Source organism: Cucurbita maxima, unplaced genomic scaffold, assembly GCF_002738345.1.
Source record: "Cucurbita maxima cultivar Rimu unplaced genomic scaffold, Cmax_1.0 Cma_Scf00008, whole genome shotgun sequence".
NCBI lineage: Eukaryota > Viridiplantae > Streptophyta > Magnoliopsida > Cucurbitales > Cucurbitaceae > Cucurbita > Cucurbita maxima.
In genome coordinates, this window is record NW_019272024.1 from 4,358,661 (window position 1) to 4,373,045 (window position 14,385).

Consider the following 14,385-nt stretch of genomic DNA (forward strand, 5'->3'; position numbering starts at 1 on the left):
AGTACATTCAATCTTGCTTCTTCTATTGATACAACAATTCGTATCGTAGTCTTGTAGTTGTAGCATTTCGATGCCTAACAAAATATATATATATATATTAAGCGAGGAATATTAGAAATATTACAATGGATCATAGAGTATAATTTTTTATCAAAGTTTTAAATATAATTTTGGTATGATTATTTATATGAAATTAAATGATGAAGCAAGAAGTTGATGGGCTTAATTTCAGGAAAGAAAAGCTGGAGATCAGTTACGTTTAGAAACACAGATCCACACGATTAAATCAAGAATTTCATTCCTTCCATCATTCTTCTACGTGTATAAATACACCAAACAGAGCCCCTAATTGCTTCTTTACTTACATGCACCATTCAACACTAGAATGACAGAGCCTGACATAGAATTCCACACAAACCCTACCATTAACACCACGGATTCTTCCGAAGCCGCTGCCTTTTTCAGCAAAGAAAACCACCCACTCACGTTAAAGGTACAGATCTTTCATCAATATAATAATCTTTATTCACTTTCTTTAATGGGTTTTCTTTTTCTTGCAGTTCCACAACGTCGTTTACAAGATCAAATCAAAGAAGTCAAATTCGGAAGAGAAAGAGAGAGCGATCTTGAAAGGTATAAGCGGAGTGGTTCGACCAGGGGAGATGTTAGCCATGATGGGTCCATCGGGGTCTGGAAAAACCACGCTTCTCACGGCCATTGGAGGCCGCTTGGGTGGCCGTCTCGAAGGAACCATTTCTTATAACAATAAACCCTTCTCCAATAAAATTAAACGCAACATTGGCTTTGTAACCCAAGATGACATTCTTCTTCCCCATTTGACCGTCAATGAAACCCTTGTTTTCACTGCCCTTTTAAGGCTTCCAAATGCCTTGACCAAGCACCAGAAATTGGCTCATGCAGAGGCTGTCCTGTCCCAGCTTGGTCTCATTAAGTGCAAGAACAGCGTCGTGGGTGACCAAAGACTAAGAGGGGTTTCTGGGGGAGAGAGGAAAAGGGTCAGCATTGGCCAAGAAATGCTCATAAACCCTAGTCTTCTGTTTCTTGACGAACCCACTTCGGGTCTTGACTCCACCACGGCTCAGAGGATCGTTTCCACTCTCTGGGAGCTCGCTCATAATGGTGGGAAGACTGTGGTTATGACCATTCATCAGCCTTCCAGCCGCCTTTTCTATATGTTTCATAAGATCTTGTTGTTGTCCGAAGGCAACACGATGTATTTTGGGAAAGGATCCGAAGCCATGGATTATTTCTCCACTCTTGGCTGCTCTGTTTCTGTGCCTATGAACCCTTCTGATTTCTTGTTGGATCTTGCTAATGGTATGCCATTTTTCTTTCATTTGCTTAAAGAATTGTGGTTTTGGAGTGTTCTTGACAGAGTTAGCCGCAGGTTCGTCAATGAATGATCCGGAAGAGGAGGCCACCATGATTAAGGAGAAGCTTGTTTCATGTTACCAGAACAGTGATATGGCTGAAAACTTGGAGTTAGAGGTAAAAGAAAGTGATGAACATTTGGATGAAGATGCCACAATAAACAAGAGATTTGAGCGATGGTCTACCACTTGGTGGCAACAATTCTCTGTTCTCTTGAACAGAGGAATTAAGGAAAGAAAGCATGAATCCTTTTCTGGGCTCAAGATTGCCCAAGTTTTAGCTGTGGCTTTCATCGGTGGGCTGTTATGGTGGAAATCTGACGATGCCCATTTACAAGACAAGGTTTCAAATCCCTCTTTATTCATTTCTTTAACCACACACACAAAAACACCAACAAAAGATTTAAAACATTTAGTTAGTTCTTGTATTGAATGAGATCATGTTAAGGCAACCTTGTACTTGTAGATTGGATTGTTCTACTTCTCCTCAAGCTTCTGGGGTTTCTTCCCTCTTTTGCAAGCTATCAGCACCTTTCCAAGAGAAAGAATGATACTCGAAAAGGAGAGATCTTCAGGAATGTATCGCCTCTCGTCCTACTTCATTTCAAGAACCATAAGCGACCTTCCAATGGAGCTCATCCTTCCCACCGTCTTCATCGTCATAATCTACGGGATGGCGGGGTTGAAACGAACCGCGACGAGTTTCTTTTCGACTCTATTTTATCAGCTTCTGAGTGTTTTAGTGTCCCAAGGATTTGGTCTGGCGGTTGGCGCACTTGTTTTGGACCAAACTTCAGCTACCACACTTGGATCAGTTATCATGCTTTGTTTCCTTCTAACATCCGGCTATTTTGTTCAGCATGTGCCGGGGTTTATTGCTTGGACTAAGTACATTTCTATTGGTACTTATACTTATAAGCTTTTGCTGATATCTCAATACAAAGCTACTGATACTTATCTATGTCCCGGCCATGGAGTGGGGGTGTGTGAAGTTGGAGAGTTCCCTGCAATTCAGCAAATGGGTCTTCATGGGAAAACCACTGCTATTTTGGCTTTGATGGCTATGCTCGTTGGATATCGTCTTGTGGCTTATATTGCTTTGATGAGGATTGGTGTAACTAAGAAGGAATAGCTTTTATGTGTAATGGATGAATTTGTTTTGAAATCTTTGATATTGTTAGGATTAATCTTTGATGTTCATAGGGATAGTGATAGTTTAGTGTATATCAGGACGCTTAGTTTGTTCATTCTTCCCTTTGGCCATCTATTTATATATTGATGGTAGAATATGTAACCAAAGTTCTTCCTTTTTTTTTTTTTTTCGTTTTGATATTCGTTCGATGCATGTCATGTTAGTGAATACTTGAACCATGTTGGATATTGTTGTTTGTGAAGATATGAAAATCTAACTTTTGACTGGAACGAACGTTATGAAGCTATGTTGTTGAATATAATATGATACGATAGTAGGGACCATGAAGCCCAATCTTTAAAAAATTTATGCAACAAGATGATATCCAACAAGCCTAGCAACCAAAGCCAAAACATTAGTGACTTTTCCATGATGACCCACTTGCTTAATTGTAGGGGACTCTTCTAACTTCATGTAGCTCCCTCCATTGCCTGAACATAGATAAATATCAGTAGCTTCGTATTGAGATATTACAAAAGCCGGTAAGTATAAGTATCAATAGAAATGTACTTAGTCCAAGCAATAAACATTGACACCTACCGAACAAAATAGCTTGATGTTGGAAGGAAACCAAGCATGATGACTGGTCCAAGTGTAGTAGCTGAAGTTTGGTTCAAAACAAGGGTGCCAACAGCTTGACCAAACGCTTGGGACACTCAGGGGCTGAGAAAAATAGAGTCGATAAGAAACTCGCCACAATTCATTTCAACCCTACCATCCTGTAGATTATGACGATGAATACGGTGGGAAGGACGAGCTCCATTGGGAGGTCGCTTATGGTTCTTGAGATGAAGTAGGATGAGAGACGTTACATTTCTTAGGATCTTTCCTTTTCAAGCATCATTCTTTTTCTTGGGAAGGTGGTGGTAGCTCGCTTCAGAAGGAAGGAACCCCAAAAGTTCGGTGAAAAGTAGAAGAGTCGATTCTGCAAATGCAAGACTGTTAATTAACATATCGGAAATGATCATCAGATACAGTAAGTTTTTAGTCGTTGTTGGTGTATAAATTTTGTGGTTTAAAATTGTTGAGTTGGAAAGGGAGTGAGGATTGTTGGCACCATGTTGTGGACCATGAAGTTGGTGCTCAAAACAGGGAAGGAAGAGAGACTCATGGCAGACCGGCTTCCCCAGAAATGATTGAAGAACAGATTCCAATGGCAACAAAAAGAGCTCACATATTGGTATTACTTCCTTTTCATTCTTGTAATAATGGCCCATTCCCTCCCGCTCTAGCCTATTCTATGAAGGCAAGAGCTCCCCGTTTGTAAACTATAATTTTGATATCAATAAAATAACCCCTCTTGGCTTACACTCCACTGATCTTCTTCAAAAGATTTTTCCAGAAATAGTTTAATACATGTTTCAGATCCTTCAAATTCTGCCCATAGCTGATATTGTTGTTTTTGAATTTTTTTTCGGATTTTCTCTCAAGATTTTTAAAACACCTCGACTAGGGAGAGGTTTTCGAACCCTGATAAGAAATATTTCGTTCCCTTCTCCAACCGACGTGGGATCTCACAATCCACTCCCCTTCGAGGCTACCATCCTCGCTGGCACTCGTTCCTCTCTCCAATTGACGTGGGATCTCACAATTCACCCCATTCGGGGCTCAGCGTCCTCGATGGCACACTGCCCGGTGTCCACCTTCCTTCGGGGCTCAGTATCCTCGCTAGCACATTGACCAGTATCTGGCTCTGATACCATTTGTAACAACCTTAGATTTCTACTAACCTAAAGTTACTGCCATGTACATAATGTAACTTCTTATGCAGAAATAATCATGTAAATCACCTTAATAATGTAACTTCTTAGGCAGAAATAATCATATAAATCACCTTAATAAAACGTCATGGACTTATATGTTCAAGAAAAGTTCTTTAAAACAATACAAAATAAATATTAAATAAACCAAAGTAAATAATAAATATAATCACGCCTTATAATAATCTAAAGTCTAAGAAATTTAAATACACCTACCATATGCATGTGTCATGGTCTTTACTCGCGTCGTCAACCGTGCATGGGTGCCTTGCCTTTACCTGAAATATAAAAGTAGCACATGGTTTGAGTTTGTGTAGAGATGTCTTAGCTTTACCTAAAATATACAAGTAGTGCGTGGCTTGAGTATGTTAAGAAATCTCAGTAAATAACCACCCAAATATTGGAGTTAGGAAATACAAAGATATGTAACATGAATGGGACCTATCATTTTAAAGTCTTATTCTCTTAGGTGACTATCCTGAGTTATTGGATGTGTATTTACTATTCTACACGGGGCTCATATGTGCGAATATGAACCCACCTGGTTAAATATAATAATCATTTTCCTAACTAGATCATATTGGATGTATATTTACTATTCTACACACGGCTCATGTGTTCGAATATGGACCCGTCTAGTTAAACATAATGATCATTTTCCTTTTCATAAAGGGGTGATATGAACCCACCTGGTGCTGTCGTCAGCTCGTGTCGTAAGGTGTTGGGTTAAGTCCAGCAGCGAGCGCAACCCTCGTGTTTAGTTGCCAACCGTTGAGGTTGGAACCCTGAGCAGATTGCTAGATGGGACCTGAGGCCCAACATCCCCGTTGGCACTCGTTCCCCTCTCCAATTAATGTGGGATCTCACAATATTCAGAGTCTAGAGTTATAGTCACTACACCATATATTATATGAAAGAAAATAGGAAGGAGTAGTGGCATAGTTGGCTAGCGCGTAGGTCTCATAGCTCCAATAGTTATCTTGAGGTTGAGAGTTTGAGTCTCTCTCACCCCATTTTCCATGCATTCTTGTATGTTACATGCATCGGGGTATTACCCCCTTTATGATGAGTACATAAGCGTACCATACAAAAGGAAAATGATCATTATGTTTAACATGATGCTACAACGGTCGCTACTTCTTCATGTTGTCCGGCAACAATATCAGAGAATGCTAACCCAACCAGAAAAAAACCTTGAAGTAGTCATACATTAAGCTTAAAACTAATATCCACATAATATCGATGATTTACCCAAAAATCAGATTCTACCATCATCAAATCACAAGAACAATTAAGTCTATCCAAGAAAAGTCAATCTTCTTCCTAAAATATTAATCAAGCCATTATAACAGTACGACAGGAGCACTAACCTGGGACATCTTTCATTTGTTTCATCATTTTTGTGTGAATTGATTGCAAAATTCACAATATCCGATGGATCATCCATCTTCCTTGCCAACTCCTTCCTACTGGATTTGTGCGATGCCTCAGCAGAAAACACATTTGTTGGCGCAAGTTAAACTAGGGGTTGCCTCTATACTAACGAGTTACAAGCGGTAGAGATATACCAACGAGTTTTACTTTCCTGAGCCCTAATTTATCATACACATAATAGGGCATTAGGTTAATCAGATCTCGTCACACAAAGCCCTATGGAAAAATGAATTACAATAGTATAGGAAACAGTAAAAGCTTTATCGTGCACGATCTCATAAGCTCCAAACTTCCTTTTGTTTGCAAGAATGTTCTACATGAACTTAAAATTACTTGGTATCTCGACCAAGGCATTTGCAAACGGAATAGTCACATGAAAATTATCAAATATCTTTATAAACTAAAAAAAATGAACATCGAGATTTTTCTTACCATAACAATGAGGGTAACAAATATGAGAAGGAGAAAAGGAAAAGGAAGAAAGGAGTTTTTTAAAATGAAATGGTTAATTTGGTCATCTGATTAGAGGAAGTAGTACGTTCAATAGTTTGAGTTCATCCTCTTGTTCTTCCATAATATTAGATTATCACTCAGAGTAGGAGAAAACGAAAGCGAGAAAGATGACAAATTTGACGAATTAAGAGAAATATTGAGATATAATATTTCGAGTATATATTATTTATAGAATATATCTTAGATATTATATCTTAATAGTCTTTATTTATGATTTGATTTACCGTATATTTTATTTTATTCTCAGTATTTAATTATTTTATATTCTCTTGGTTCGTTGCTGGCTTGTATTCTATTTAAAGGATATCAATATCAACGAGAATACACACCTTCCCAATTCTATTTCTATTTCTATTTATATTTCTCATTGTTAACATGGTATCAGAGCACCGATCTTGGTATTCTTAAATATCGAAATTTTCTCTTTGGCGAAATCAGCCAAATCCGGCTTCAAAAGTTCGGATGTTGATTTAACACATCCTTATTATATTCATCACTCTGATCAGCCAGGAAATTCACTTGTTCCAATCAAATCAAATGGAATCAATCTCGGAGTAAATCAGTTATGCATGCTCTTATTTGCCAAAGAAAAAAAAAATTGGCATCATTGATTGCACAATTGAAGAACCGTCTCAAGATGCAAATTCAATCGAGTTTGAACTACGGAATCAGTGCAACAGTATGATAATATCTTGGTTAACTCATTCAGTTGAAGCAGATATCGCTGAGGATATTATTCACGCCAAGACAGCTCTCAAGTGTGGGTTGATCTTCACATCAATTCTCACAAAAGAATGCTCCAGCAATTTTTCAGATACAAAGGTCTATAGAATGATGTCACAGGGAACCATGGCAATGTCAGTATATTTCACCAAGCTCAAAGCACTCTGGGATGAATTGGAAGCATACCGCACATCATTTACCTGTAATCAACGTCAAATACATGTTGATCAACGCGAAGAAGACAAGTTGATGCAACTACTCATGGGACTCAATGAGTCTCATAAAACGATGAGATCTAACATATTGATGATGACTCCACTACCTAATGTGACGCAAGCCTATTCATTACTTGTACAAGAAGAGATGCAGCGTCAGGTAACTTCTGAACCTACTGAGAATTTCTCGATTGCATCAGCAGTGCAAAAGAAAACAACATATTCAAAACTCGCCAAGGATAAATCATGTGAGCACTGCAATAAACGTGGTCATACAATTGATGAGTGTCGATTCCTTAAGTTCCACTGTAAATTTTGTGATAGAAGGGGACTTACAGAAGAACGATGTCAACAGAAAAATAATTCTAGAAGGGCAGGACAAATCAATCAACGCAACAATCGAGGATACCGATCATCTGCAAATATGGCCAATGTTTCTCAGTTGAATACAGAAGAACAGTCACCTAATTTCATCCCAAATTTTTCTTCTGAGTAATTAGAACAGATTCTACAAGCCTTATCTGCACTCAATCATCGTCCTTTTGGTAATTCTGAAAATAACATCAATGTTGCAGGTTTGTTTCCAGTATCTACATTATCTATTAGCTCTACGAGTTCTAATCCATGGATTCTCGATAGTGGGGCTACAGATCATATAGTATCCAAAGCTTCGGTTATGACTGAACCAAAGGCTACCACCATATCTACAATAAATTTGCCTAATGGAGGGACAACACATGTGTCACATACCGGCAATGTTTCTTTTAATCCTGGTCTTAGATTAAACAATGTTTTATGTGTGCCTTCATTCAATTTAAACATAATGTTCATCAGCAAACTTACCAATGACTTGAAATGTTATGTGACCTTTTATCCTGATTCTTGTGTTATGCAGGACTTGGCTACGGGGAAGATGATTGGCTCGGGTTAACAATTCGGAGGTCTCTATCATATTTCTTCATCTCCAATCAAATCTTCAGCAAATCAAGTATCTCAGTCATCTGATTTGTGGCATTTATGCCTAGGTCATCCTTCTCCTTCTCGTTTTGAATTTCTAGCGGATCAATTGCATCTTAATAATGCTACTCTTTCTCATAATTGTAGTATTTGCCCATTAGCAAAACAAACTAGGTTGTCTTTCCCAATAAGTTCAATGACAACCCATTCTGTCTTTCTCTCATGTTTGGGGACAACATAAAATTCCAACCCATTCTGGTTTGCATTTTTTTTCTCACTGTTGTTGATGATTTTACTCGATGTACTTGGGTTTTTCTTATGCAACACAAATCAGAATTACACCATTTGTTAGTAAACTTTGTTATATTTGTTCAAACTCAATTTCGTACTACTATCAAGATAGTTAGATCAGACAATGGGACTGAGTTCCTATCTTTGCAACCACATTTTACTTCTTGTGGCATTGAATTTCAACGCACTTGTGTCTATACTCCACAACAAAATGGAGTCGTAGAACGCAAGCATCGTCATATCCTAAATGTAGCTAGATCTCTTCTTTTTCAGTCACAGGTTCCACTTAATTTTTGGGGAGAATGCATTGTAACTGCTGTTTATCTTATAATAGAACACCATCGCTATTGTTATCTAACGAGACACCCTTTGAAGCACTCTACAAACGACCACCTACATTTCACAGTCTTAAAGTTTTGGTTGTAAGTGTTATGCAATTGCAGTACATCCTAAGCAAAAATTTGAACCTCGGGCAATTCCTTGTGTTTTCATAGGATATCCTTGTGGGCACAAAGGTTACAAGTTGTATGACATGCAATCTAAAAATTTTTTTATTAGTCGTGATGTTAAGTTTTGTGAAGATGATTTTCTTTTTTCATCAGCTTCACAAACTTTGATAGTAGCTCATTCAACTCCCATTTTACCATTTCATGATCCACCCTACTCAAACATCCATTGTGATCCTTCTATTCCTTCGCCATCTCCTCCGCCTTCTATTCCTTCTCCAAATTCATCAGTTTCAGATTCACCAGATTCACCCACTAAATCTAATCTTATCCCACCTGATACATCAGTTCCACTCCGACGTTCTACTCGTACCAAACAACCTCCAGCTTATTATAATGATTATGAGATGTCTTCTGGAGCCAATCATTTAACCTCTAGCTCAAGTCCCAACACTGGCACCAGGTATCCCCTTCATCATTACCTTTCATTCTCTCGTTTTTCTCCTACTCAACGTGCTTTTCTAGCTCTTATTACAGCCTAGATAGAACCTAAAACCTATGATGAGGCAGTTGGCAACCCATTATGACAGCAGGCTACGAATGATGAAATTGCAGCTTTGGTACGTAATCATACTTGGTCTCTCGTTCCTCTACCACCTAACCATAAACCTATCGGTCGTAGTTGGGTGTACAAGATTAAACACAACTCTGATGGTTCTGTTGAACGTTATAAAGCTCGACTGGTAGCAAAGGGATACACTCAAGTTGAAGGTGTTGATTACAAAGAGACATTTTCTCCTACAGCGAAACTTACTGCACTACGTTGCTTACTCACTATTGTCGCTGCTCGAAAATGGTTCACTCATCAGTTGGATGTTCAAAGTGCCTTTCTCCATGGTAATCTAGACGAGGAAGTCTATATGTCTTTACCACCAAGTATTCGCCGACTGGGGGAGAATACGGTATGTCGGCTCCATAAATCTCTTTATGGTTTAAAACAGGCTTCTCGCAATTGGTTCTCCATATTCTCTACCACTATACAAAACGCAGGCTACACTCAGTCCAAAGCAGATTACTCTTTATTTACCAATAGCAAAGATACTTCTTTCACTGCAGCTCTTATCTATGTTGATGATATTCTGTTGACATGCAATGATCTCAAAGAAATTCAACATCTCAAGACTAGTTTACTCGAGAAATTCCTTATCAATGATTTAGGAAATTTGAAATATTTTCTAGGTATTTTGAATTTTCTAGGTCTAGAAAAGGAACCTTTATTTTTCAAACGAAGTATGCTTTAGACATCCTTCAAGACAAGTGTTACAAGAGCACGCCCAGAAAAATTTCCTATGGAGCAAAATCTGAAACTTTCTTCAACAGAAGGAGAAAAGTTGAATGATCCAAGTAAATACAGATGGTTGGTTGGCAGGTTAACCGTTACTAGGCCTGACATACTGTATCGAGTTCGTATGTTTAGTCAACTTATGCATGAACCAAGAAAACCACGTTGGGAGGCAGCTCTTCGAGTTCTGAGATACATCAAAGGTACTTCTGATCAAGGACTTCTACTACTATCTGAAAATAACTTGAGATTACAAGCATATTGCGATTCAGACTCGGGTGGTTGTCAAACTTCCAGACGGTCTATTTCTGGGTTCTGCATTTTCGTTGGAAATTCAATTATTTCTTGCAAGTCTAAAAAACAAACCAATGTGTCCAGATCATCAGCAGAAGCCGAGTATCGAGCTATGACAAATACTTGTTTAGAGTTAACTTGGTTAAGATACATTCTCTAAGACTTGAAAGTTCCACCATCCGAACCAGCATTATTGTACTGTGATAATCAGGCAGCATTACACATAGCAGCCAATCCAGTTTTTCACAAACGTACGAAACACATTGAAATAGATTGTCATATAGTTCGAGAAAAATTACAAGCTGGAATCATCAAACCGTGTTATGTTTCGACTAAAATTCAATTGCCATATATTTTCACTCAAGCTTTGGGAAGATATCAATTTGATTTTTTGAAAGACAAGCCGGGGTGATTGACATACACTCTCCAACTTGAGGAGGAGTATTGAAATATAATATTTATAGTATATATTATTTATAGAACATATCTTAGATATTATATCTCACTATTCTTTATTTATAATTTTGTATACTGTATATTTTATTTTATTCTCATATTTAATTATTTTATATTTTTCTCCTTTGCTAGCTTGTATCCTATTTCTTATAACAATAAACCCTTCTCCAATGAAATTAAACGCAACATTAGCTTTGTAACCCAAGATGACATTCTTCTTCCCCATTTGACCGTCCCTGAAACCCTTGTTTTCACTGCGCTTTTAAGGCTTCCAAATGCCTTGACCAAGCACCAGAAATTGGCTCACGCAGAGGCTGTCCTGTCCCAGCTTGGTCTCATTAAGTGCAAGAACAGCGTCGTGGGTGACCAAAGACTAAGAGGGGTTTCTGGGGGAGAGAGGAAAAGGGTCAGCATTGGCCAAGAAATGCTCATAAACCCTAGTCTTCTGTTTCTTGACGAACCCACTTCGGGTCTTGACTCCACCACGGCTCAGAGGATCGTTTCCACTCTCTGGGAGCTCGCTCATAATGGTGGGAAGACTGTGGTTATGACCATTCATCAGCCTTCCAGCCGCCTTTTCTATATGTTTCATAAGATCTTGTTGTTGTCCGAAGGCAACACGATGTATTTTGGGAAAGGATCCGAAGCCATGGATTATTTCTCCACTCTTGGCTGCTCTGTTTCTGTGCCTATGAACCCTTCTGATTTCTTGTTGGATCTTGCTAATGGTATGCCATTTTTCTTTCATTTGCTTAAAGAATTGTGGTTTTGGAGTGTTCTTGACAGAGTTAGCCGCAGGTTCGTCAATGAATGATCCGGAAGAGGAGGCCACCATGATTAAGGAGAAGCTTGTTTCATGTTACCAGAACAGTGATATGGCTGAAAACTTGGAGTTAGAGGTAAAAGAAAGTGATGAACATTTGGATGAAGATGCCACAATAAACAAGAGATTTGAGCGATGGTCTACCACTTGGTGGCAACAATTCTCTGTTCTCTTGAACAGAGGAATTAAGGAAAGAAAGCATGAATCCTTTTCTGGGCTCAAGATTGCCCAAGTTTTAGCTGTGGCTTTCATCGGTGGGCTGTTATGGTGGCAATCTGACGATGCCCATTTACAAGACAAGGTTTCAAATCCCTCTTTATTCATTTCTTTAACCACACACACAAAAACACCAACAAAAGATTTAAAACATTTAGTTAGTTCTTGTATTGAATGAGATCATGTTAAGGCAACCTTGTACTTGTAGATTGGATTGTTCTACTTCTCCTCAAGCTTCTGGGGTTTCTTCCCTCTTTTGCAAGCTATCAGCACCTTTCCAAGAGAAAGAATGATACTCGAAAAGGAGAGATCTTCAGGAATGTATCGCCTCTCGTCCTACTTCATTTCAAGAACCATAAGCAACCTTCCAATGGAGCTCATCCTTCCCACCGTCTTCATCGTCATAATCTACGGGATGGCGGGGTTGAAACGAACTGCGACGAGTTTCTTTTCGACTCTATTTTATCAGCTTTTGAGTGTTTTAGTGTCCCAAGGATTTGGTCTGGCGGTTGGCGCACTTGTTTTGGACCAAACTTCAGCTACCACACTTGGATCAGTTATCATGCTCGGTTTCCTTCTAACATCCGGCTATTTTGTTCAGCATGTGCCGGGGTTTATTGCTTGGACTAAGTACATTTCTATTGGTACTTATACTTATAAGCTTTTGCTGATATCTCAATACAAAGCTACTGATACTTATCTATGTCCCGGCCATGGAGTGGGGGTGTGTGAAGTTGGAGAGTTCCCTGCAATTCAGCAAATGGGTCTTCATGGGAAAACCACTGCTATTTTGGCTTTGATGGCTATGCTCGTTGGATATCGTCTTGTGGCTTATATTGCTTTGATGAGGATTGGTGTAACTAAGAAGGAATAGCTTTTATGTGTAACGGATGAATTTGTTTTGAAATCTTTGATATTGTTAGGGTTAATCTTTGATGTTCATAGGGATAGTGATAGTTCAGGACGCTTAGTTTGTTCATTCTTCCCTTTGGCCATCTATTTATATATTGATGGTAGAATATGTAACCAAAGTTCTTCCTCTTTTTTTTTTTTCGTTTTGATATTCGTTCGATGCATGTCATGTTAGTGAATACTTGAACCATGTTGGATATTGTTGTTTGTGAAGATATGAAAATCTAACTTTTGACTGGAACGAACGTTATGAAGCTATGTTGTTGTTGAATATAATATGATACGATAGTAGGGACCATGAAGCCCAATCTTTAAAAAATTTATGCAACAAGATGATATCGAACAAGCCTAGCAACCAAAGCCAAAACAGTAGTGACTTTTCCATGATGACCCACTTGCTTAATTGCAGGGGACTCTTCTAACTTCATGTAGCTCCCTCCATTGCCTGAACATAGGTAAATATCAGTAGCTTCGTATTGAGATATTACAAAAGCCGGTAAGTATAAGTATCAATAGAAATGTACTTAGTCCAAGCAATAAACATTGACACCTGCCGAACAAAATAGCTTGATGTTGGAAGGAAACCAAGCATGATGACTGGTCCAAGTGTAGTGGCTGAAGTTTGGTTTAAAACAAGGGTGCCAATAGCTTGACCAAATGCTTGGGACACTCGGGGGCTGAGAAAAATAGAGTCGATAAGAAACTCGCCACAATTCGTTTCAACCCACCATCCTGTAGATTATGACGATGAATACGGTGGGAAGGACGAGCTCCATTGGGAGGTCGCTTATGGTTCTTGAGATGAAGTAGGATGAGAGACGTTACATTTCTTAGGATCTTTCCTTTTCAAGCATCATTCTTTTTCTTGGGAAGGTGGTGGTAGCTCGCTTCAGAAGGAAGGAACCCCAAAAGTTCGGTGAAAAGTAGAAGAGTCGATTCTGCAAATGCAAGACTGTTAATTAACATATCGGAAATGATCATCAGATACAGTAAGTTTTTAGTCGTTGTTGGTGTATAAATTTTGTGGTTTAAAATTGTTGAGTTGGAAAGGGAGTGAGGATTGTTGGCACCATGTTGTGGACCATGAAGTTGGTGCTCAAAACAGGGAAGGAAGAGAGACTCATGGCAGACCGGCTTCCCCAGAAATGATTGAAGAACAGATTCCAATGGCAACAAAAAGAGCTCACATATTGGTATTACTTCCTTTTCATTCTTGTAATAATGGCCCATTCCCTCCCGCTCTAGCCTATTTTATGAAGGCAAGAGCTCCCCGTTTGTAAACTATAATTTTGATATCAATAAAATAACCCCTCTTGGCTTACACTCCACTCATCTTTTTCAAAAGATTTTTCCAGAAATAGTTTAATACATGTTTCAGATCCTTCAAATTCTGCACATAGCTGATATTGTTGTTTTTGAA

General features: G+C 38.7%; 1 protein-coding gene and 1 pseudogene across 1 annotated transcript; both read left to right on the plus strand.

Moving 5' to 3' along the window:
* The first annotated feature begins 373 nt into the window (after window positions 1-373).
* On the plus strand, window positions 374-2,807 carry LOC111483135 (ABC transporter G family member 9-like). Its single transcript, XM_023129276.1, has 4 exons — window positions 374-493; window positions 561-1,338; window positions 1,409-1,734; window positions 1,858-2,807. Exons 1-4 carry the CDS (start codon window positions 386-388, stop codon window positions 2,521-2,523), a joined length of 1,878 nt encoding a protein of 625 aa, XP_022985044.1. The 5' UTR covers window positions 374-385; the 3' UTR covers window positions 2,524-2,807.
* A 4,332-nt stretch (window positions 2,808-7,139) lies between these two features.
* Window positions 7,140-13,200, plus strand: LOC111483222 (annotated as a pseudogene).
* Window positions 13,201-14,385: the final 1,185 nt, after the last annotated feature.